The 24,867-nt window shown below is 46.8% G+C and overlaps 1 protein-coding gene across 1 annotated transcript in view; it reads right to left on the reverse strand.

Annotated features, from left to right (window-relative positions):
- Positions 1 to 17,148, reverse strand: part of LOC130305772 (uncharacterized) — a 32,724-nt gene extending 15,576 nt beyond the window's left edge. The window contains exons 1-4 of the mRNA XM_056552021.1: positions 17,099 to 17,148; positions 15,497 to 15,546; positions 5,430 to 5,532; positions 4,283 to 4,326 (exon numbers count right to left, since the gene is read on the reverse strand). Coding sequence (XP_056407996.1) covers positions 4,283 to 4,326; positions 5,430 to 5,529 — 144 coding nt within the window. The 5' untranslated portion in view covers positions 5,530 to 5,532; positions 15,497 to 15,546; positions 17,099 to 17,148. The remainder of the gene's footprint in view (positions 1 to 4,282; positions 4,327 to 5,429; positions 5,533 to 15,496; positions 15,547 to 17,098) is intronic.
- Between the last annotated feature and the right edge of the window lie 7,719 nt (positions 17,149 to 24,867).

Here is a 24,867-nt window from a genome sequence, read left to right on the forward strand (position 1 = left end):
TCTTGGGGCTAAATGGCTAGGTTGTGAGATTACCATAACACTGTGGCTAGCTTTTTGTGAACTGGTATTTCCTTTTCTTCTTTTCCTACAAACCCATAATTCAATTTTCCTTCCTCCCACACATCAGCCACCCCACCCATTGAAACATAAATGAGCTGCATCCATTCAAAAGACCTGTGCTTTTCAATCAGAGTGCCTACAGCTGTTGCATTAGTTGCAGATGATCAAGTAGTGACAGTTCACCCTTATCAGGCTTCACACCTGTGCACGAACCCGCCAGTCCCACCAGTCCCGCCTCCAGCTTCAATGCAGAGCAATTTACAAGAAGAACGTCCAGCATCCAGGTTGAAGTCAAAAGCAGGGTATTTCTTTATTGAAAAACTTGCATGTACACGATAAAAACTCTGATGCATTTTGCGCTTAGTCATAGAGTAACAAGACATTGCATAAGACACATATAAATACTAAAAACTTTGTCACATGTCCATGACATCAAAGAAATGGAAAATCTGTTCTGGGTTCGGATAAACCGAATACCTGAAACGGATTCACAGCCAAGTTTCACTTTTAAACAAAAGTACCTGTTCACACAGGGGAAAAAAACAGTACTTTTAACCCCTTAAGGACCAGGGGTTTTTCCGTTTTTGCACTTTCATTTTTTCCTCCTTACCTTTAAAAAATTATAACTCTTTCAATTTTGCACCTAAACATCCATATTATGGCTTAATTTTTGCGCCACCAATTCTACTTTGTAATGACATCAGCCATTTTACGCAACAATCTATGACAAAACGGCAAAAAAATCATTGTGCGACAAAATTGAAGAAAAAACACAATTGTGTAACTTTTGGGGTCTTCCGTTTCTACGCAGTACATTTTTTGGTAAAACTGACACCTTATCTTTATTCTGTAGGTCCATACGATTAAAATGATACCCTACTTATATAGGTTTGATTTTGTATTACTACTGGAAAAAATCATGCACGAAAATGTATATGTTTAAAATTGTCATCTTCTGACCCCTATAACTTTTTTATTTTTTTGCGTACAGGGCGGTATGAGGGCTAATTTTTTGCACCATGATCTGAAATTTTTAGCGGTACCATTTTTGTATTGATCAGACTTTTTGATCGTTTTTTATTCATTTTTTCATGAGATAAAAAGTGACCAAAAATGCACTATTTTGGACTTTGGAATTTTTTTGCACGTACACCATTGACCGTGCAGTTTAATTAACAATATATTTTTTATAATTCGGACATTTCTGCACGAGGCAATACCACATATGTTTATTTTTACTTACACAGTTTTTTTTAATTTGAAAAGGGGGGTGAAGCAAACTTTTATTAGGGAATGGGTTAATAGATCTTTATTAGGTTTTTTTTTTCACTTTTTTTTGCAATGTTATAGCTCCCATAGGGGGTTATAACACTGCACACACTGATTTTTTACATTCTCATAGGAAACCATTGATCGATGTTTCTGCCGCTTGACTGCTCATGCCTGGATCTCAGGCACTGAGCAGTCATTCGGCGATCGGACACCAGGAGGCAGGTAAGGGGACCCTCCTCGTGTCCTACAGCTGTTTGGGACGCCGGGACTTCACCGCAGCGGTCCTGAAGAACCCCCTGAGCTAGCTGGGGGTAGTTTAGTTTCACTTTAGACGCGGCGATCAACTTTGAACGCTGTGTCTAAAGGGTTAATGGCGCATGGCACCACGATCAGTGCCTCGCGCTATTAGCCATGGATCCCAGCCATTGTTAGAGGCCGGGCCCGACCCGATATGACGCAGGGCCACACCGTGGCCACGCGTTATAGAAAGGGAAAGGACCCAGGATATACAGGTACGCCCTTGGTCCTTAACAAGTTAAACACAAGTACCTGTTCACACAGGGGGGAAAAAAAGGGGATTTACATTTATTATTTGCCAAAGCATGCCAGAGCATGTATATGGCTAATAGCATATTAATAAAGAGCTTAAACGCACAATCTTATTATGGCCATAACATGCATTCTGGGAATAAAATGCATTCCTTGCAGCAAAGGAATATTTTATACATATATTGAAATTAGTATGTCATTATCAAATCTAACCTATCGTTTAAACCTTAAGGGGGGGCTTGTATTTAAAACAAACATCCAAAAGGTTTCCCTATTTAATAATTTTCTTCTTAGGTCACCTCCCCTAACATTGCTTCTAACTGTCACAATTCGGCTGGCTGGATGTGGATCCTCTGTGTCAGCGAGGGATTGGCATGGACCGTGTCGGTGGACCGGTTCTAAGATGCTACTGGTATTCACCAGAGCCCACCGCAAAGCGGGATGGTCTTGCTGCGGCGGTAGCAACCAGGTCGTATCCACCGGCAACGGCTCAACCTCGCTGACTGCTGAGAAGGCGTGGGACAGAAGGACTAGGCAGAGGCAAGGTCAGACGTAGCAGAAGGTCGGGGCAGGCGGCAAGGTTCGTAGTCAATGTGGATAGCAGAAGATCTGGAAACACAGGCTTTGGACAACACTAAACGCTTTCACTGGCACAAGGCAACAAGATCCGGCAAGTAAGTGCAGGGGAAGTGAGGTAATATAGCCAGGGAGCAGGTGGAAGCTAATTAGGCTAATTGGGTCAGGCACCAATCATTGGTGCACTGGCCCTCTAAATCTTAGATAGCTGGCGCGCGCGCCCTATGGAGCGGAGCCGCGCGCGCCAGGACATGACAGCCGGGGGCCGGGACAGGTGAGTGACTTGGGATGCGACTCGCGAGTGGGCGCGTCCCGCTATGCGAATCGCATCCCCGCCGGCAATGTCAGTGCAGCGCTCCCGGTCAGCGGGTCTGACCGGGGCGCTGGAGAGAGAGGAACGCCGCGAGCGCTCCGGGGAGGAGCAGGGACCCGGAGCGCTCAGCGTAACACTAACCTTCTTAATGCCCATAACAGACAAACTACTTGTGTCTCCTGCGTGTACTTCTTTGAAGTGTCCGCTCAAAGCAGAAACACCAAACTTCTCGGTTCGGACATCTGATATATGCTGTCTAATTCTGCTCATTAGTTGGTTACTCGTGCATCCTACATATTGTTGTTGGCATATATCACAAGACGCTAGATAAATGACTGAGGTTGTGTTACAGTTAATATAGCATTTGATAATGTATTTTTCTCCAGTTACAAACAAACTAAATTCTTTGCTGATTTTCATGTATGAACATGTAATACATTTATGGTGAGCACATTTCCAATTACCAACACTGTTAAGCCAATTATTTTATCCAATTTTCGGGGATCGCTGTTGAATAGACTTGGGGACAATTTGGAGCCTAGGGAAGGACCCCTTCTAGACACTACATTTATTCCTGCCTCTACTGCTTCCTTCAATACCAGATCCATTTCCAAGGCAGGTATATACTTGTTAATGATCCTTCTTATACATGAAAATTAACTACTATAGGCTGTTATAAAAGTAGGTTTCCTTCTAATTTTTCCTTCCTCTTTCTTATATTTGTTTATGTTTTTATTTATTTTATCTCCATCTATCACTTTTTCAGCTATTAGTGTTTCTCTTTCAAGGTTGTCTACCCTTTTTTCAGCTGTTTGTATGTCTTCTATAGAGTAACCCCTTGCAGACTGATCTCTCTCTGACCAAGCGATTCCTCCACCCATTGAAGCAGACAGGCTCTCTGTCATCAGCTGACTAGTGAGTCAGATCTCAGCCGCATTGCAACGTGGGAAAAATCTGAGACAACAGTCATTTTGTATGCTGGTAAAAATAAATATTGGGGTGAAAATCACATAAGAATTGTGAGAAAACCGTCACACACAGGTACAGACACTTTATTATGAACTACACTAACTTTACAGCCCCTGTAGCATAGTCAAATAAAAAAAATTCCTGGAATACCCCTTTAAATAGGGAGTAGATTCACAAGTTCTTTAAAGAGTTAGTGTCATTTGTAAAAACTTTCAACATGTGAGTTTTTACAAGTGCACTTCCCTCCCCGGCTGTCAATCAAATCGGACTCTTTCACTGCATAAGTCTATGGAGTGAAAGAGCCAGATTGGGTGGCCAGCCAGGGAGTGAAAAGTGCTGCATTGCACTTCAGCCAGTTATTACTGCTGATCACAGCAGGTCTCTGGACTGAGACCCGGTGCGATGTAAACTTTTGTCAGAGCAACATGTCACAAGTTTTTAAAAGTGACACTAATGCTTTACTGTTTTTCTCTGCCCTCTATAGAAACATCAGTTTAAGAAAATGAACAATCATTGACTTTAATGTATGTTATCATTCCTTACCACAAAGCTTTTCTCCACATTTTTATACTCTCTCAGCGCGACACCTATTGAGAAGATAGAGGTTTAGATGTGAATCAGACCATCCGCACATCCTACAATATCCTGCTCTTCTCTGATCTTGTTTTGGTGAAAACTGCATGCCAAAGTATACAAAAATGCCCTCTCTGCTTTCTTACATTCTTTAGTTTCTGAGACATGTTACATCCGCCCCTCATGGACAAATATTAACCATATTGTATGAAATCTGTAGGCTGATCGGCATACTCTACAAATTTCCCCCATAAACATGCATGCTTGGCTCTGTGAAATCCAACATGTCTACTCCTTCTGCAGTTAAATTGCCCCACGTACAGTATCTCACATAAGTGAGTCCACCCCTTACATTTTTCTTAATATTTTATTATATCTTTTCATGTGACAGCACTGAAGAAATGACCCTCTGCTACTAAGTAGTGAGTGCACTGTCTGTATAACAGTGTTTAATGTTGTGCCCCTCCAAATAACTCAACACACAGCCATTAGTTGGGTACATGTGCTAAGCATATCCAGAGGTCTTTGGGAAATAATGTGTCTTGCCTTTAGTCAAGCCTGGTGGTGGTTGTGTCCTGGTCTGAGGACTCCAGTGGCAACCTGTTAAGCTATGATAAACGCCATGCCCAAGAAGCTTATTGCAGTGCTGGAACATAATGGTGGCCACACACTTTGGACCCAGTTTTATGTAGACATTAATGGCTGTTTCTTCACATGTACTAAAACCCAATACACTGGGTTAAAGTGCAACAGGACAGCATCAAAACAAGGGGTCACTTACATGAATTGGTCCCGTAGTTACAAAGTTCTGGCCCTTTTTACCCTATTGCTTCTGTGTGCAGTGCTTCCCTGCCTCCTCAATATGCAACGTTATGCGCGCCTCAGAAATAAATATTTTAATGTCTTCACGGTCAGGTCACTAAGACATGAGGGTGAAGAAACTAGAATATTAATTCCAGACATTCTCTTATGTATATTTATTTGCTGGATCTGGAATTTCTTTCTAAAAATCTTTATGATATTAAGCAGATATTAATAACAGTTATTGTGAAAAAAGTGCATAAAAGATTGTACTAAGTGTTTGTGCATAATAACTGTGTAGCTGGCTGCTAGTTATCTGCAAGTGGCTTCAGAACACTGCTGCTCTTCAGAGACAGTAAAGGTTGTGTAAACTGCTGTTGCTTCAGCTTCCTGTGATCTTTTATGCAATTCTTCATTTCCTGGTTAATAAATCATACGTTATTAATGTACATGTTTAAAGGGGTTCTCCGGTGCTTACACATCTTTTCCCCTATCCAAAGGATAGGGGATAAGATGCCTGATCGCGGGAGTCCCGCCGCTGGGGACCCCCGGGATCATGCACGCGGCATCCCGTTTGTAATCAGTCCCCGGAGCGTGTTTGCTCCGGGACTGATTACAGGCGACCACCGGGCCGGCGGCGTGTGACGTCATGCCTCCGCCCCCGTGTGATGTAACACTCCGCCCCTCAATGCAAGCCTACGGGAGGGAGCATGATAGCTGTCAATCTGGTAAATCAGTCCCGCTCCGGGGACTGATTACAAACAGGGTGCCGCGTGCATGATCCCGGGGGTCCCCAGCGGCGGGACTCCCGCGATCAGGCATCTTATCCCCTATCCTTTGGATAGGGGAAAAGATGTGTAAGCACCGGAGAACCCCTTTAATGGGATTACACAAGTGCCATATCATAAAAGATTAAATGACTCAAGCTAAAGAATGGATTACAATAAATAGTATTAAAAGGGGTTTTCAGCCCTGCAAAGTTGTTGGCCTATTCTAAGAACAGACCTTCAATATGTGAGCAGTGTGGGTTAGACTTCCAGTACCACCACTGTCTTCTATGGTCCCACACTGTACCACTATGTGCTTTGATCGAGCAGATGACATTTGGTCCAGTAAACTCAGTGGACCTGGCACAGGCATGCCCGGCAATACAGTTCTACCAGTATACCAAAAGATAACCCTGTATGTAGAGTCCTTATGAAGAGTAAGCATAGCCTTATCTAACCAAACTAGGCTATGAAAAGACATCTAGAGTTAGCCTATGATTTGGTATCATAACTAAAACATTGAAGTTGCAGTGTGCTATTTTTGGTAACGATTTTGCATAATTTCAGCCAACAATCTTCAGGTGCCGGCAAATTATTCCGGACACCAACAAAGGCTGATTTACCAGATTGGCTTTAGGGGTGTTTGTTGGGTTTTGGGCATGGTGTTCATCATTTTACTAGAAGAAAGTGCAGCATAAGTTCCAGCATTTTTTACAGAACCTGCGATGAAGGCTCCCAAAGGATCCTCCATCACATAGTTCTTCTTCCTACACGCTGTTACGCCTAGCGCTCCGGGTCCCCGCTCCTCCCCGGAGCGCTCACGGCGTCTCTCTCCCCGCAGCGCCCCGGTCAGTCCCGCTGACCGGGAGCGCTGCACTGTCATGGCCGTCGGGGATGCGATTCGCACAGCGGGACGCGCCCGCTCGCGAATCGCATCCCAGGTCACTTACCCGTCCCGGTCCCCTGCTGTCATGTGCTGGCGCGCGCGGCTCCGCTCTCTAGGGCGCGCGCGCGCCAGCTCTCTGAGGCTTAAAGGGCCAGTGCACCAATGATTGGTGCCTGGCCCAATTAGCTTAATTGGCTTCCACCTGCTCCCTGGCTATATCTGATCTCCTCCCTTGCACTCCCTTGCCGGATCTTGTTGCCTTGTGCCAGTGAAAGCGTTTAGTGTGTCCAAAGCCTGTGTACCTGAACTTCTGCTATCCATCCTGACTACGAACCTTGCCGCCTGCCCCCGACCTTCTGCTACGTCTGACCTTGCCTCTGCCTAGTCCTTCTGTCCCACGCCTTCTCAGCAGTCAGCGAGGTTGAGCCGTTGCTAGTGGATACGACCTGGTTGCTACTGCCGCAGCAAGACCATCCCGCTTTGCGGCGGGCTCTGGTGAAAACCAGTAGCCTCTTAGAACCGGTCCACTAGCACGGTCCACGCCAATCCCTCGCTGACACAGCGGATCCACAACCCGTAAGCCGAATCGTGACAGTAGATCCGGCCATGGATCCCGCTGAGGTGCCGCTGCCAAGTCTCGCTGACCTTACCACAGTGGTCGCTCAGCAATCGCAGTGTCACGATGCCGGCTGGCAGGAGGTGGATCCTCTGTGCCAGAGAGGGATTGGCGTGGACCGTGCTAGTGGACCGGTTCTAAGTCACTACTGGTTTTCACCAGAGCCCGCCGCAAAGCGGGATGGTCTTGCAGCGGCGGTAGTGACCAGGTCGTATCCACTAGCAACGGCTCAACCTCTCTGGCTGCTGAAGATAGGCGTGGTACAAGGGAGTAGACAGAAGCAAGGTCGGACGTAGCAGAAGGTCGGGGCAGGCAGCAAGGATCGTAGTCAGGGGCAACGGCAGAAGGTCTGGAACACAGGCTAGGAACACACAAGGAAACGCTTTCACTGGCACAATGGCAACAAGATCCGGCGAGGGAGTGAAGGGGAAGTGAGGTATAAATAGGGAGTGCACAGGTGAACACACTAATTGGAACCACTGCGCCAATCAGCGGCGCAGTGGCCCTTTAAATCGCAGAGACCCGGCGCGCGCGCCGGGACAGGACAGACGGAGAGCGAGTCAGGTACGGGAGCCGGGATGCGCATCGCGAGCGGGCGCCACCCGCATCGCGAATCGTATCCCGGCTGGAGACGGTATCGCAGCGCACCGGGTCAGTGGAGCTGCCCGGAGCGCTGCGGTAGCGAGAGTGAAGCGAGCGCTCCGGGGAGGAGCGGGGACCCGGAGCGCTCGGCGTAACAGTACCCCCCCCCCTTGGGTCTCCCCCTCTTCTTAGAGCCTGGGAACCTGAGGAGCAGACTTTTGTCTAGGATGTTGTCCTCAGGTTCCCAGGATCTCTCTTCAGGTCCACAGCCCTCCCAATCCACCAAAAAGAACCTTTTTCCTCTGACCGTCTTGGAGGCCAGTATCTCTTTCACTGAGAAGACGTCAGAAGAACCGGAGACAGGAGTGGGAGAAACTAACTTGGGAGAGAAACGGTTGATGATGAGTGGTTTAAGAAGAGAGACATGAAAGGCATTAGGAATACGGAGAGAAGGAGGAAGAAGAAGTTTGTAAGAGACAGGGTTAATTTGGCACAAGACTTTGAAAGGACCAAGATAGCGTGGACCCAGTTTATAACTGGGGACACGAAAGCGGACATATTTAGCGGAGAGCCATACCTTGTCTCCGGGAGCAAAAATGGGGGGAGCTCTTCTTTTCTTATCGGCAAACTTTTTCATGCGAGATGAAGCCTGTAAAAGAGAATTTTGGGTCTCTTTCCATATGGTGGAAAGATCACGAGTCACTTCATCTACAGCAGGCAAACCAGAGGGCAAGGGAGTAGGGAGGGGGGGAAGAGGGTGACGGCCGTACACCACAAAAAATGGGGATTTGGAGGAAGATTCAGAGACTCTGAAGTTATACGAGAATTCGGCCCATGGTAGAAGATCTGCCCAGTCATCCTGGCGGGAGGAAACAAAATGGCGTAAATAATCACCCAGGACCTGGTTAATTCTTTCCACTTGCCCATTGGATTGAGGGTGATATGCAGAGGAAAAGTTTAATTTAATCTTGAGTTGTTTACAGAGAGCCCTCCAGAATTTTGACACGAATTGGACGCCTCTATCCGAGACGATCTGCGTGGGCAAGCCGTGAAGACGAAAAATGTGTACAAAAAATTGTTTTGCCAACTGAGGCGCTGAAGGAAGACCAGGAAGAGGAATGAAATGTGCCATCTTGGAGAATCGATCAACGACCACCCAAACAACAGTGTTGCCACGGGATGGAGGTAAGTCTGTAATAAAGTCCATACCAATCAGAGACCAAGGGTGTTCGGGGACAGGCAGAGCATGAAGAAGGCCAGCGGGCTTCTGGCGAGGAGTCTTATCCCGGGCACAGACAGTGCAGGCTCGCACAAAATCCACAACATCCGTCTCCAGAGTCGGCCACCAATAGAAACGAGAGATGAGTTGCACGGATTTCTTGATACCCGCATGACCTGCGAGATGGGAGGAGTGACCCCATTTGAGGATTCCGAGGCGTTGGCGTGGAGAAACGAAGGTCTTCCCTGGAGGAGTTTGCCTGATGGAGGCTGGAGAAGTGGAGATCAGGCAATCAGGGGGAATGATGTGTTGCGGAGAGAGCTCTACTTCCGAGGCATCCGAGGAACGAGAGAGAGCATCGGCCCTAATGTTCTTATCGGCAGGCCGAAAGTGAATTTCAAAATTAAATCGGGCAAAGAACAGAGACCACCTGGCCTGGCGAGGATTCAGCCGTTGGGCAGACTGGAGATAGGAGAGATTCTTGTGATCGGTGTAAATAATAACGGGAAATCTTGATCCCTCCAACAGATGCCTCCATTCCTCAAGTGCTAATTTAATGGCTAGAAGCTCTCGGTCCCCGATGGAGTAGTTCCTCTCAGCCGGAGAGAAGGTCCTAGAAAAAAAACCACAAGTAACAGCATGCCCGGAAGAATTTTTTTGTAGAAGGACCGCTCCAGCTCCTACAGAGGAGGCATCAACCTCCAATAGGAAGGGTTTAGATGGGTCAGGTCTGGAGAGCACGGGAGCCGAAGAAAAGGCAGACTTGAGCTGTTTAAAGGCGTCTTCCGCTTGAGGAGGCCAAGACTTAGGATTGGCATTCTTTTTGGTTAAAGCCACAATAGGAGCCACAATGGTGGAAAAACGTGGAATAAATTGTCTGTAATAATTGGCGAACCCCAAAAAACGTTGGATAGCACGGAGTCCGGAGGGGCGTGGCCAATCTAAGACGGCAGAGAGTTTGTCTGGATCCATTTGTAGTCCCTGGCCAGAGACCAAGTATCCTAGGAAAGGAAGAGATTGACATTCAAACAGACATTTCTCCATTTTGGCATAAAGTTGATTGTCACGAAGTCTCTGAAGAACCATGCGGACATGCTGGCGGTGTTCTTCTAAGTTGGCAGAAAAAATCAGGATATCGTCCAGATATACAACAACACAGGAATATAAGAGATCACGAAAAATTTCATTAACAAAGTCTTGGAAGACGGCAGGGGCGTTGCACAGGCCAAAGGGCATGACCAGATACTCAAAGTGTCCATCTCTAGTGTTAAATGCCGTTTTCCATTCATCCCCCTCTCTGATGCGGATGAGATTATAGGCACCTCTTAAGTCCAGTTTGGTAAAGATGTGGGCACCTTGGAGGCGATCAAAGAGTTCAGAGATGAGAGGTAGGGGGTAGCGGTTTTTTACAGTGATTTTATTAAGACCGCGGTAGTCAATGCAAGGACGTAGGGAGCCATCTTTTTTGGACACAAAGAAAAATCCGGCTCCGGCAGGAGAGGAGGATTTGCGGATAAAGCCCTTCTTTAAATTTTCCTGGATATACTCAGACATAGCAAGAGTCTCTGGGACAGAGAGAGGATAAATTCTGCCCCGGGGTGGAGTAGTGCCCGGGAGGAGGTCAATAGGACAGTCATAAGGCCTGTGAGGAGGTAAAGTCTCAGCTTGTTTTTTGCAAAAAACATCCGCAAAGTCCATATAGGCCTTAGGGAGACCGGTTACAGGGGGAACCACAGGGTCACGGCAAGGAGTACTGGGAACTGGTTTAAGGCAGTCCTTGGAACAAGAGGGACCCCAACTCTTGATCTCCCCAGTGGACCAATCCAGGGTTGGGGAATGGTGTTGAAGCCAGGGTAGTCCAAGGAGAATTTCGGAAGTGCAATTGGAGAGGACCAAAAACTCAATTCTTTCGTGGTGAGGTCCAATGCACATTAGGAGGGGTTCCGTGCGGTAACGCACGGCACAGTCCAATCTTTCATTGTTAACGCAATTGATGTAGAGAGGTCTGGCGAGACTGGTCACTGGGATGTTGAACCTGTTGATGAGAGAGGCCAAAATAAAGTTTCCTGCAGATCCGGAGTCCAAGAAGGCCTTAGTGGAGAAGGAGAAGGTAGAGGTAGATATCCGCACAGGCACAGTAAGACGTGGAGAAGCGGAGTTGACTTCAAGGACTGTTTCACCTTTGTGCGGAGTCAGCGTACGTCTTTCCAGGCGGGGAGGACGGATAGGACAATCCTTCAGGAAGTGTTCGGTACTGGCACAGTACAGGCAGAGATTCTCCATGCGGCGTCGTGTCCTCTCTTGAGGTGTCAGGCGAGACCGGTCAACTTGCATAGCCTCCACGGCGGGAGGCCCAGGAACGGATTGCAGAGGACCAGAGGAGAGAGGAGCCGGGGAGAAAAAACGCCTCGTGCGAACAAAGTCCATATCCTGGCGGAGCTCCTGACGCCTTTCGGAAAAACGCATGTCAATGCGAGTGGCAAGATGAATGAGTTCATGTAGATTAGCAGGGATTTCTCGTGCGGCCAGAACATCTTTAATGTTGCTGGATAGGCCTTTTTTAAAGGTCGCGCAGAGGGCCTCATTATTCGAGGATAGTTCTGAAGCAAGAGTACGGAATTGTACGGCGTACTCGCCAACGGAAGAATTACCCTGGACCAGGTTCAACAGGGCAGTCTCAGCAGAAGAGGCTAGGGCAGGTTCCTCAAAGACACTACGAAATTCCGAGAAGAAGGAGTGTACAGAGGCAGTGACAGGGTCATTGCGGTCCCAGAGCGGTGTGGCCCATGACAGAGCTTTTCCAGACAGAAGGCTGACTACGAAAGCCACCTTAGACCTTTCAGTAGGAAACTGGTCCGACATCATCTCCAAATGCAGGGAACATTGTGAAAGAAAGCCACGGCAAAACTTAGAGTCCCCATCAAATTTATCCGGCAAGGATAGTCGTAGGCCTGAGGCGGCCACTCGCTGCGGAGGAGGTGCAGGAGCTGGCGGAGGAGATGATTGCTGAAGCTGTGGTAGCAGCTGCTGTAGCATCACGGTCAGTTGAGACAGCTCGTGGCCTTGTTGCGCTATCTGTTGTGAGTGCTGGGCGACCACCGTAGTGAGGTCAGCGACATCTGGCAGAGGTACATCAGCGGGATCCATGGCCGGATCTACTGTCACGATGCCGGCTGGCAGGAGGTGGATCCTCTGTGCCAGAGAGGGATTGGCGTGGACCGTGCTAGTGGACCGGTTCTAAGTCACTACTGGTTTTCACCAGAGCCCGCCGCAAAGCGGGATGGTCTTGCTGCGGCGGTAGTGACCAGGTCGTATCCACTAGCAACGGCTCAACCTCTCTGGCTGCTGAAGATAGGCGCGGTACAAGGGAGTAGACAGAAGCAAGGTCGGACGTAGCAGAAGGTCGGGGCAGGCAGCAAGGATCGTAGTCAGGGGCAACGGCAGGAGGTCTGGAACACAGGCTAGGAACACACAAGGAAACGCTTTCACTGGCACAATGGCAACAAGATCCGGCGAGGGAGTGAAGGGGAAGTGAGGTATAAATAGGGAGTGCACAGGTGAACACACTAATTGGAACCACTGCGCCAATCAGCGGCGCAGTGGCCCTTTAAATCGCAGAGACCCGGCGCGCGCGCGCCCTAGGGAGCGGGGCCGCGCGCGCCGGGACAGGACAGAGCGAGTCAGGTACGGGAGCCGGGATGCGCATCGCGAGCGGGCGCCACCCGCATCGCGAATCGTATCCCGGCTGGAGACGGTATCGCAGCGCACCGGGTCAGTGGAGCTGCCCGGAGCGCTGCGGTAGCGAGAGTGAAGCGAGCGCTCCGGGGAGGAGCGGGGACCCGGAGCGCTCGGCGTAACACGCAGCAAATTGCCCAACAAGGACAGCAGCTGTCGCAGTTGACCGCCACGTTACAACAACTTCTGCCTCTGCTACAGCAACAACCATCTCCTCCGCCAGCTCCTGCACCTCCTCCGCAGCGAGTGGCCGCTCCTAGCCTCCGCTTGTCCCTGCCGGACAAATTTGATGGGGACTCCAGACTCTGCCGTGGATTTTTGTCTCAGTGTTCCCTGCATATGGAGATGTTGTCGGACTTGTTTCCTACAGAACGGTCTAAGGTGGCGTTCGTAGTAAGCCTTCTTTCAGGAAAGGCCTTGTCTTGGGCCACACCGCTCTGGGACCGCAATGATCCTGCCACAGCCACAGTCCAGTCCTTCTTCGCTGAAGTCCGAAGTGTCTTTGAGGAACCTGCCCGAGCCTCTTCTTGCTGAGACTGCCTTGCTGAACCTGGTCCAGGGTAATTCTTCCGTTGGCGAGTACGCCATACAATTCCGTACTCTTGCTTCTGAACTATCCTGGAATAACGAGGCTCTCTGCGCGACCTTTAAAAAAAGGCCTATCCAGTCGCATCAAGGATGTGCTGGCCGCACGAGAGATTCCTGCCAACCTCCAAGAACTCATCCATTTGGCTACCCGCATTGACATGCGTTTTTCTGAGCGACACCAAGAGCTCCGCCAGGAAAAAGACTTAGATCTCTGGGCACCTCTTCCACAGCATCCTTTGCAGTCTACGCCTGGGCCTCCCGCCGAGGAGGCCATGCAAGTGGATCGGTCTCGCCTGACCCAGGAAGAGAGGAATCGCCGTAGAGAAGAAAATCTCTGTCTGTACTGTGCCAGTATCGAGCATTTCTTGGTGGATTGCCCTATCCGTCCTCCACGCCTGGGAAACGCACGCACGCACCCAGCTCACGTGGGTGTGGCGTCTCTTGGTTCTAAGTCTGCTTCTCCACGTCTCACGGTGCCCGTGCGGATTTCTCCTTCAGCCAACTCCTCCCTCTCAGCCGTGGCCTGCTTGGACTCTGGTGCCTCTGGAAATTTTATATTGGAGTCCTTTGTGAATAAATTCAGCATCCCGGTGACCCGTCTCGTCAAGCCGCTCTACATTTCCGCGGTCAACGGAGCCAGATTGGACTGCACCGTGCGTTACCGCACAGAACCCCTCCTGATGTCTATTGGACCCCACCTCGAGAGGATTGAGCTCTTCGTTCTCCCCGGCTGTACCTCTGAGGTCCTCCTCGGTCTGCCATGGCTCCGGCTTCATTCCCCCACCCTTGATTGGACCACCGGGGAGATCAAGAACTGGGACTCTGCCTGCCATGGGAAGTGCCTCTCCCCCCCTCCCAGTCCCGTCAGGCAAGCCTCTGTGCCTCCTCATGGTGCCACACTGCCCCGTGCCAGGCTTCGCCCTCTGCCCTCCCTCCCCATTCCCACTCCTGCTGTGCTGCCTCCCGTTGAGGAAACCCTCCATTCTTTCCCGGTGTCCTCATCCCAGGGGAGGCAGTTACCGGACAAAGAAAAGGGGAGACCTAAGGGGGGGGGTACTGTTACGCCTAGCGCTCCGGGTCCCCGCTCCTCCCCGGAGCGCTCACGGCGTCTCTCTCCCCGCAGCGCCCCGGTCAGTCCCGCTGACCGGGAGCGCTGCACTGTCATGGCCGTCGGGGATGCGATTCGCACAGCGGGACGCGCCCGCTCGCGAATCGCATCCCAGGTCACTTACCCGTCCCGGTCCCCTGCTGTCATGTGCTGGCGCGCGCGGCTCCGCTCTCTAGGGCGCGCGCGCGCCAGCTCTCTGAGACTTAAAGGGCCAGTGCACCAATGATTGGTGCCTGGCCCAATTAGCTTAATTGGCTTCCACCTGCTCCCTGGCTATATCTGATCTCCTCCCTTGCACTCCCTTGCCGGATCTTGTTGCCTTGTGCCAGTGAAAGCGTTTAGTGTGTCCAAAGCCTGTGTACCTGAACTTCTGCTATCCATCCTGACTACGAACCTTGCCGCCTGCCCCCGACCTTCTGCTACGTCTGACCTTGCCTCTGCCTAGTCCTTCTGTCCCACGCCTTCTCAGCAGTCAGCGAGGTTGAGCCGTTGCTAGTGGATACGACCTGGTTGCTACTGCCGCAGCAAGACCATCCCGCTTTGCGGCGGGCTCTGGTGAAAACCAGTAGCCTCTTAGAACCGGTCCACTAGCACGGTCCACGCCAATCCCTCGCTGACACAGCGGATCCACAACCCGTAAGCCGAATCGTGACACGCATATAAAGGTGTGATGTACATGATAGGTCTCACATTAGCTGGAGAACTTCTACAGACGTCTTTCATCAGCTCCATTTAGGACAACAAACTATTAAGTGTAACTGTTTACTTTCACAACACTTAAGATTTATTATTGTGAATGAATACAATGTGAATGTTTGACAGAGTTTGTAAACAAGAGACGCTAGTCTTGGCATATAGATCTCATTGTATATAACCTGATACCCTTAGAAGAATGGCTGACTCCTCTGTTTTGTGGCCAAGGGGTTGTTGAACTGTGGAGGAGATGGTAGAAGGGGAGGAATTCTAATTAACTAAAACGTTTTTGCAGCAATAAAATAGAACGTACATAAACATCTCTGCTTTTTCAATGTATTACAACTAAGTTAGGCTTACTCCCCTTGGTGTGAAATATTTATACAGTAGACATACACGTTTCAAAAACACTTATTTCCTTATTGTCATGTACGTACCACAACATGCTCCAATGTGGCCTTATCCTGTCAGCTACAACCACAATCAATGTCATGTCGGAGCAGACATTGATGCCAAGCAGTTCTTGCACAAAGCAACCATTCATGCCACCAATAAGAACTTAGATCACAGGCCTAGGTACCAGTTATAAGGTGTGATTCCCAAGGGCTTAACTATAGGGGGTGCCTAGGGGTCCATGTGGTCTCTCTTTCCTATAGGAGTAGACCATTGCTATAAATGAAGCATCATAGTTGGAGACCCTGTTACATTTGTTGCTTTGGGGTCCAGCATTATCTAGTTACGCTACTCTTAATTTCTTGGCTTTTGGGTTCCGATCACTACAATCTAAAACAATCATTTGAAGGAAGATGGCAATAGGTACCATGCCCCTATCAGTCTTTCTCCTACTGCAGTGCTTTCCAAACAATCCCAGCATGCCCCAAGAGTCAAAGGCTGCCTTTGGCATGCGGGAAGTTATAGCTTTGCAACACTTACTATAGCAACCTGTGTAGGCCCAGTACGGGATGGTGTGTCCCCGTACATTTTCATCTGCTAAGCTCCCCTATAAAAACCAGGGGAGGGGCTGCAATCTCTCTCTTAGAGTTCTTAGCTCTTGTTCCTGAGGTCTAGTTCAGTCAAGACGTCTCAGAGTGTATCCAGAGCATTGGAGGCCTCAAGCCTAAAGTCTGCAGCCACAAAGTCAGCTCAAAGTCATCTTCATGTCAATTGTCAAGTCAGTCAAGTCAAGTCTTCTATATAGTCACCGTGGCCTGCACTGAAGCATCTCTACATACTACAAGTTCCAGCAAGCTTGCGAGGTCCCCCTGTGTCACTGGTCACCTCCTTGGGATATTGGCTGTATCACCTGTCTACCCTCAGTAAAGCTACCGTTGTCCGTAACGTGGCGTCAGTGTCTTCATTGCCCCCGTGCCTAGCCCAGGACCAGTGGCATTACCTTCGGGTGGTTAAGGCTAAACCACGCCCTGGTGTGATGACAAGAAGGGGTTAATAACATCTGCCCCCAGGGTTACAACATCTGTCCTGCATTGCACCCCGCTATACCCAAAGAGACTTATGACAGTGCCACATAGAAAGCGCTCTACCATGGTTCACGTGGCCATGTTTGTAAAAATCCAGTGAAAAGCAATGTAAACACTATGGGGGAAATTTATCAAACCCTGTGCAGGGGAAAAGTTGACCAGTTGCCCATAGCAACCAATCAGATTGCTTCTTTCATTTTGCAGAGGCCTTGTGAAAAATGAAAGAAGCGATCTTTTCAGCAGCTTTTCCTCTGGACAGGTTTCGATAAATCTCCCCCTATTTGATTTATTTACAGGTGAGGTGGTCACCTACCTAATGTCAGATAAGGCAGTAGTTGTCTGCACCTCTGTCTCCTTTCCTGAATGATCTTCTGAGCTGATTTATAACAAAAGGACAGTTTTGATTTGGTCATAAATCAGTTAGAAGATTGTCTAGGAGAGGATCATCTATGCTCTTATTTCTACATTTCCATATTTTCCAGAGTCAGCTGTGTTGTAAAGAATTCCTACTCATTACCTGTGAGGCCGCAGCACCAACACGGGCACTGTGATACGAAGTAGAGATACACACCTGCATACATGACACCTAGGGAGCCTCTGTTGGAGGGCGTTAAAAATACTACAGAATGACAGTGAAATGTTATATCATGTTCCACTAGACTTCTTTTATCAATTTCTCACGTCTGCATACTGTCATACAATAGGAACCTTTATTACAGGAGAAATTTGGTTTAGTTATGTTCCTTGTAGCCCCAGTAACATGTAACAAATACTTTTCTGCCTGACAACCCCCTTAACCCTAATTCTATTAAGGTAGGTCCACATGCATTTTTTTGCTGCAAATCCACAACAGATTTTGCCACAAAGCCTTAGCAAGAATGCTACATCGAAAGGGCTGAAGTCTTAGGAACATGTCAAAAAGTTTCTATTGGTCAAGATCTGAGTATTCAGACACTGGCTGATCACTAGAATGAGCGGCCAAACGCTTCTTTCCTAGCTCTGTATCTATGTAGGTAAGACAGTCCTGTAGACTTGCATTAGGAGACTGTTTCAGTCACGAGACACAGATCCGGGAGAAAATGGCACTAAGGGCACAATTCTACCGGCTTGTTCTAGTGACTGGTTGGCGTCAGAACTCAGCCAATCAAATATTTTAATATGTCTCTATGACATATCAAAAGTCTTTTGTAATTAAAGGGAATCTGTCAGATCAGTACCAACTTAGTACAAAGCTGTAGATACACACAGAGCAATCACAAGGGGATTAGTCAAATTATATCTTTAATACTAATTTAACAAAGAAAACAAGGACTGCACTCACCGTCCAAACAGCGTTTATTGAAAGTCGTCAGGCATAGCGAGCTGGTACAAGAGCAGTGGCAGGGGACGTCACCGGGACAGGCTGTTTCACACTTAGTTGAGCTTCTTCAAGCCGGTCATACCGGCTTGAAGAAGCACAACTAAGTGTGAAACAGCCTGTCCTGGTTACGTCCTTTGCCTCTGCTCTTGTACCAGTTCGCTTTGCCTGACAACTTTCAATAAACGCTGTATGAACGGTGAGTGCAGTCCTTGTTTTCTTTGTTACATTTGTATCTGCATCTCCATGGATTTTTGCACCCCCTTGTCCTACACCATCTTCTAGGGATCCCTGTGTTATCCACACCAGCTGTCTGTTCAACCTCAGCCTTAGTCCTGTAGTGCCGGACTCCTTCTCTTCTAATACATGATACCTTTAATACTGCTAATATGCTTTGGAGAATCTGTAGCACACAGATTCTGTCTTCATATCTGCCCGGAATCAAAGCCCCAGTGATGTCAATAGGAAGTCCTAACAAGGCCTTAATTTCTGCTTCAAGAATGGACATGTCAATTCTCACAGCCGAAATATGTGGATATGGGGTACAATTTTAGTGGCTGGAATACCCATTTAGTGCTATAGCTGGGTGACTTCTTCTCCTCAAGGCTGTTCCTGCATAGGAATTGGTCCCTATCAGAGCCTATTTGTTGCTGAATATACAGTAAATTGGCGCTAAAGTTTATTTCTTGTGAGCTATTTCAGAAAATCCTTGCTAATATGTTATGTACGTGCAATGACATCTCCGAAGGTTGTGATGAAATCAGAAGTGGAATTGTTATTGTTCTTTATAGCGGAGGGCTCAGCATCATTTCCTCTGAACCCCAAATGCTAGGCAGCTGCTATGTGTGCTAAAGCTGTAGACATGCCTATGGGTGTAAAGAATATTTTCCCTTTGATAGCAAAATATCAGAATGCATTATTACAAATAACATTGCCAGTTCCATTAAAAAGCTGTATTTCCATCTGATGGTGAAGGGATCAGTTGTCGTGTCTGCCTGTCAATATTTACCACATGGAATCTGGTCCTACTTCTGGCGAATAATGTTAGACAAAAGAACAAGTCTGTGAATGCAGATCACTATTTACACGCTTCTTGACTTAAAATAGTTCTGAAAACAATGTCTAGTTACGGTTGGCTTTAAATAGCTTTTTCCCACAAGAAACAAGTATGCAGAGTCTTTTCAGTAGGTTTTAAATGCCAGCACTCCTTTTACTCACCATCTTTAGTACTGTGGGCTCAAGCAGGTGTTCTCTGGACTCTCTTGGTGTTTCTATCACGCTTCTGAACAGGCACCAAGCAACTCAAACAGTGCAGAACAAATAATGTTGGGAGGTGTAACATAGCACCTTCTATAACCTTCTTGAAGAAAGTCTGCTATAAGCCAATGTGATGTGTCAGGATTATCTTTATGCAGAATGCATCATACTGTATCGGCCCCAAATGTGCTCTCCGCCATGGCTCTTGTAAAGGCTAGAAAAATGCCTAAAGCCATAGGTGCACAAATAGATTTTATTTTCCATTTTGTGGGCCATAAAAATGCTGTTTTATGGCTTAACAAAGAGCAAAAAAAAACATATTTCTCCTAGTGGACTCTGTTGAAGCCAATGAGAAAAGTGCTGTTTGTTTTCACACAGTAAAGTTACAACTGTAATTATTAGAGCTAAAAATGTAAGTGTAAGGCCCTTTATTTTCAGCCATATATAGCTCAGCTATCTTTTCTGAATTTTTACCATGTATTTTGGGCTGTAAATGGCCCCAAAAATATCCCAAATGCAAAAAGAGGCTATTTTATTTTACTGACAAATAAAGGGCTGAAAAAAGCTGGAGGATTTCCCAATTAGTTTGTAAAGTTGATCCTTATATTTTGGTATTACTACCTTTTTGGGACAATCCTTCATTTTTTAATGGTAGGCCACCTCCTTTATATAGGTTTTTGGAACTCCGTAATTGTGTTATGTGTGGGTCCTCTTGTCTGACCGGTATACTCCACTCTCTTTTGCTGAGGCCTCTCCTCCGCTAGTTTGTTATCATTTTTGCTATATTCAACTCAGACATTGGCCCTCACTTACTATTGCAAACCTGACATGTTTTGTCGGGTTGTGCGCCAGATTCTGTCGCATTGCGCCAGAAATTCTGTCTGCGCCAGAATCTGCACCACAAATTCTGTCTGCGCCAGAATGTGCGCCAGAATTTGTGCCAGAATTGAAAAAACCCCAACTAACTCTTCATTTTGCTAAGAAAACGTGGTCTCCAAAAAGGGGCTGGTTCCCGACATTTTCACAAAAACCCAACATATTTACTAAGGTTTCCACATAAAATGTGGTGGATTTGAGCTGAGGAAAACCCGACAGATCAGAGCATGTGTAAATAAAGCAAAGTATAGGGAAAGTGGAAAATGTAGGGAAACCTTAGTAAATACCGTGGAAAATAAATTGTAGGGAATTAAAACCCGCAAAGAAACCTACACTCCACTCTTAGTAAATAAGGGACATTATGTAGATTCAGTACTGCGACTCATTCCATCTGCAGTTAGGGATCACTCCTTGAATGTTGTCTCAGTCATGGCTAAACACACTCCATTCTCTTAAAGTTTTCTCTATAAACTACTTTAAGGGGTACTCCGCTGGAAAACATTTTCTTTTAAATCAACTGGCGCCAGAAAGTTAAACAGATTTGTAAATTACTTCTATTAAAAAATCTTAATCCTTCCAGTACTTATCAGCTGCTTCCAGAGGAAGTTCTTTTATTTTTGAATTTCCTTTTTGTCTTACCACAGTGCTCTCTGCTGACACCTCTGTCCATGTTGGGAACTGTCCAGAGTAGGAGCGAATCTCAATAGAAATCGTCTCCTGCTCTGGACAGTTCCTGACATGGACAGAGGTTTCAGAAGAGAGCAATATGGTCAGATAGAAAAAGAAATTCAAAAAGAAAATAACTTCCTGTTGAGCATACAGCAGCTGATAAGTACTGGAAGGATAACAATTTTTAAATAGAAATAATTTACAAATATGTTTAACTTTCTGGCACCAGTTGATTTTAAAAACATTGTTTTCCACAGGAGTACTCCTTTAAACCCCGGCTAAAATGGGATAACTCTTCTCCTAGTCTAGAAAAGTGGACATCTCAACTACCTGCTGATTCAAGAGCTACGGACCATAGTAAAACTAAATACCCTACTGCCTTATCATAGCTATAAATCAATGGCCCTTATAAATTTAATAGAGTGTATTTTTCTCTTAAAATGCCCAAATTTCTTCTTCTTATTGTAGCCCCTGCTGTCCTACATGATCTCTGGCAAAAGCGGATATTTTTCATTGTCTTTGGCATTGCCCCTATATCTGAGGCATGTAAGCTATGCTTGCATTGCATGTACTATATACATATGGGGGAAGATTTATCATTATTTCTACACTGTTTTCAGGCTCTGTATTGCATTAAACAAATTGTGCAATTGTGTATTTTGCGTGTATTTTTTTTTGCATATTTTTTGAACACATCTGGAATTCTAAGTTGCAGTCTACGGTAGAGCAAATTATGCAGTGTACCTCAATCAAGTGCGTATTTTTAGTATAGACGTTCAAAGTTTGCACAAGTAGCAAAATAATTACGCAAAAATAAACCAGCACGGAGGACGTGTAAAACTTCGCTCTAAATCGGGGTCACCCCAGTAATAGCTGTAATGTTCCGGCACTTTGGAGAGGCCATCACCCGTTTGCGGTGATGCCGGTATTAACCCATTAGACACAGCAATCAAATCTGATCACCGCTCTAAAATATCCAGAAATACTTCCTGGCAGCTCAGCAGAGCTGAACGGGACCACCGTGGTGGTCCGATGAGCTATGAGGAGGTAGAATTTTCAAACTTTGAACTGTGTAAAATTTAAACTCCTGCTGTTCTTGATGAGTGCAGGAGATTGCACCTGTGTAGACTGTAACCATTGTCACCGTACAGCTAAGAATACCATGTATGTGCAGGGAGGGAGAAGGAGGTAGGGCTGTTAGGTCTATGTATATGTTTGATCATGTGTATGCAGCAGAGCTGAAAATGTGATTGTGTATATGCAGCAGAGCTGAGTGTGTGATTGTGTAAATGCATCAGAGCTGAGTGTGTGATTGTGTAAATGCAGTAGAGCTGAGTGTGTGACTGTGTGTATGCAGCAGAGCTGAGTCTGAGATTGTGTGTATGCAGCAGAGCTGAGTGTGTGATTGTGTAGATGGTTCAGAGCTGAGTGTTTGATTGTGTAAATGCATCAGAGCTGAGTGTGTGACTGTGTGTATGCAGCAGAGCTAAGTGTGAGATTGTGTGTATGCAGCAGAGCTGAGTGTGAGATTTTGTATATGCAGCATAGCTGAGTGTGTGATTGTGTATATGCAGCAGAGCTGAGTGTGTGATTGTGTAAATGCATCAGAGCTGAGTGTGTGACTGTGTGTATGCAGCAGAGCTGAGTGTGAGATTGTATGTATGCAGCAGAGCTGAGTATGAGATTGTGTGTATGTAGCAGAGCTGAATGTGTGATTGTGTAACTGCAGTAGAGCTGAGTATGTGATTGTGTAAATGCATCAGAGCTGAGAGTGTGATTGTGTAAATGCAGCAAAGCTGAGTGTGTGACTGTGTTTATGCTGCAGAGCTGAGTGTGAGATTGTGTGTATGCAGCAGAGCTGAGTATGTGATTGTGTATATACAGCAGAGCTGAGTGTGTGATTGTGTGTATGCAGCAGACCTGAGTGTGTGACTGTGTATGCAGCAGAGCTGAGTGAGTGATCATGTGTATGCAGCAGAACTGAGTGAGTGATCATGTGTATGCAGCAGAGCTAAGTGTATGATTATGTGTATGCAGCAGAGCTGAGTGTGTGCGTGGTCATGCATACACATAATCACACATTGAGCTCTGCTCCATACACATGCCGCACACTAATTTCTATTATACGTACATGATCATACACTCAGCTCTGGTAAATGTACACAGTGTTTACCAACCAGGGTGCCTCCAGCTTTGGCAAAACTGCAAGTTTTGCAAAACTTGGAGGCATTCTTGTAAACACTGAAATAGAGGTTAGGGGACAGATTGTTTAGCAAAATTACATATTTTTTAAACCCAGACATTCTGTGTACTTTATAAAGATTTATGATTTTACTATTGTGCAGAGTTTTGTTTGGCACACACTGCTGCTTCGGCACTTCTAGCTATGTGAGTAGTGCAACGCGGGAAAATGCCCCAGCTCTGTGAAGTGTGAGGTAGAGAAGGAGTGCATGGTCGAGCGAGGGGGGGCTTTCTATATTTGTGCAAAATTTATCAAAGGACGTGCGCAACTTTTGTATATTTTGAGCAAGAGTGTAAATTAGACAAGCAGTGTAAAAAGGTAGATCTGTGTCTACAATGATGAATGTCCCCAATGGAGTACATTTACCCCAGACTCCGGATCATATATATATGTGTGTGTGTGTGTATAAAGACTTGGGTTCCGACCCACTGTCCCTTCATACTAAATGGCTTCTATTGATGGCAGCCACACAGAAGAGTATTCTACAATCATAGGCGCAAAATTCTGTTTCAAGTTGACTGGATTAAAATCATCACAGATAAAGAGAGACTCACTAAGAGATTGTTCATTGAAAAATGCACAATTTTTCCTAATTCGCATCAGCTATTCAATGATTTGTTGTTTGTATGTTCGCATGTCTTGTATCTGACCACTGGGTCCCCCCCCTGCCCGTACAGGGCCCATCCTACTTAGTCGTCCTTGGTGCGCCTAGACCCTTCCTGGACATGGGCAAGTGATGACCTGCTCAGCCAATCACTGGCTGCAGCGATATCCTGCATTAGTCAGTGATTGGCTGAGTAGGCCATCACTTGTCCATGTCCGGAAAGGTAGGGGCATGAGAACGCTAAGTACGAGTAAGTAGGACGGGCCCCATACAGGAGATCCTGTGGATAGGGGATAAGTGTCTGATAAGTTCAATTCCGCGGAGCACCCCTTTAATAAAACAAATTAATTCATTTATCTGCAAATTCAGCTTTTTTTTCCTTTTTTTTAAATGTAATTAGCTGTTTTGCCCTAATGATGTGAATCCATAGCGGTAGGGTAGGGTCCCACATTGCATACATGCAACTTATTTCAAGTTGTGAAAAATCCTCTGCACAGCGAGAAATACGCTGCGTATTCTCCTATCATGAAATATGCAGCGTTTTTGCAACATGTGACTTACTGTGTTTTTTTTCTTCTTCTAAATCACCAATAACATACACTGCTCAAAAAATAAAGGTAACACATAAACAACATAATATAACTCCAAGTCAATCACACGGCTGTGAAATCACACGAGGAAGCAACACTGATTGACAATCAATTTCACATGCTGTTGTGCAAATGGAACAGACAACAAGTGGAAATTATAGGCAATTAGCAAGACACCCCCCCCATGAAGTAGTAGTGCTTCAGGTGGTGACCACAGACCACTTCTCAGTTGGTCAGTTGCTTCCTGGCTGATGTTTTGGTCATATTTGAATGCTGGCGGTGCTTTCACTCTAGTGGTAGCATGAAACGGAGTCTACAACCCACCCACAGTGGCTCAGGTAGTGCAGCTCATCCAGGATGGCACATCAATGCGAGCTGTGTCTGTCCGCTTAGTGTCCAGAGCATGAAGGCACTACCAGGAGGCCAGTACATCAACAACCCAGAAGCAGGACCGCTACCTCTGTCATTGTGCAAGGAGGAACAGGTG

Source organism: Hyla sarda, chromosome 1, assembly GCF_029499605.1.
Source record: "Hyla sarda isolate aHylSar1 chromosome 1, aHylSar1.hap1, whole genome shotgun sequence".
Lineage (NCBI taxonomy): Eukaryota > Metazoa > Chordata > Amphibia > Anura > Hylidae > Hyla > Hyla sarda.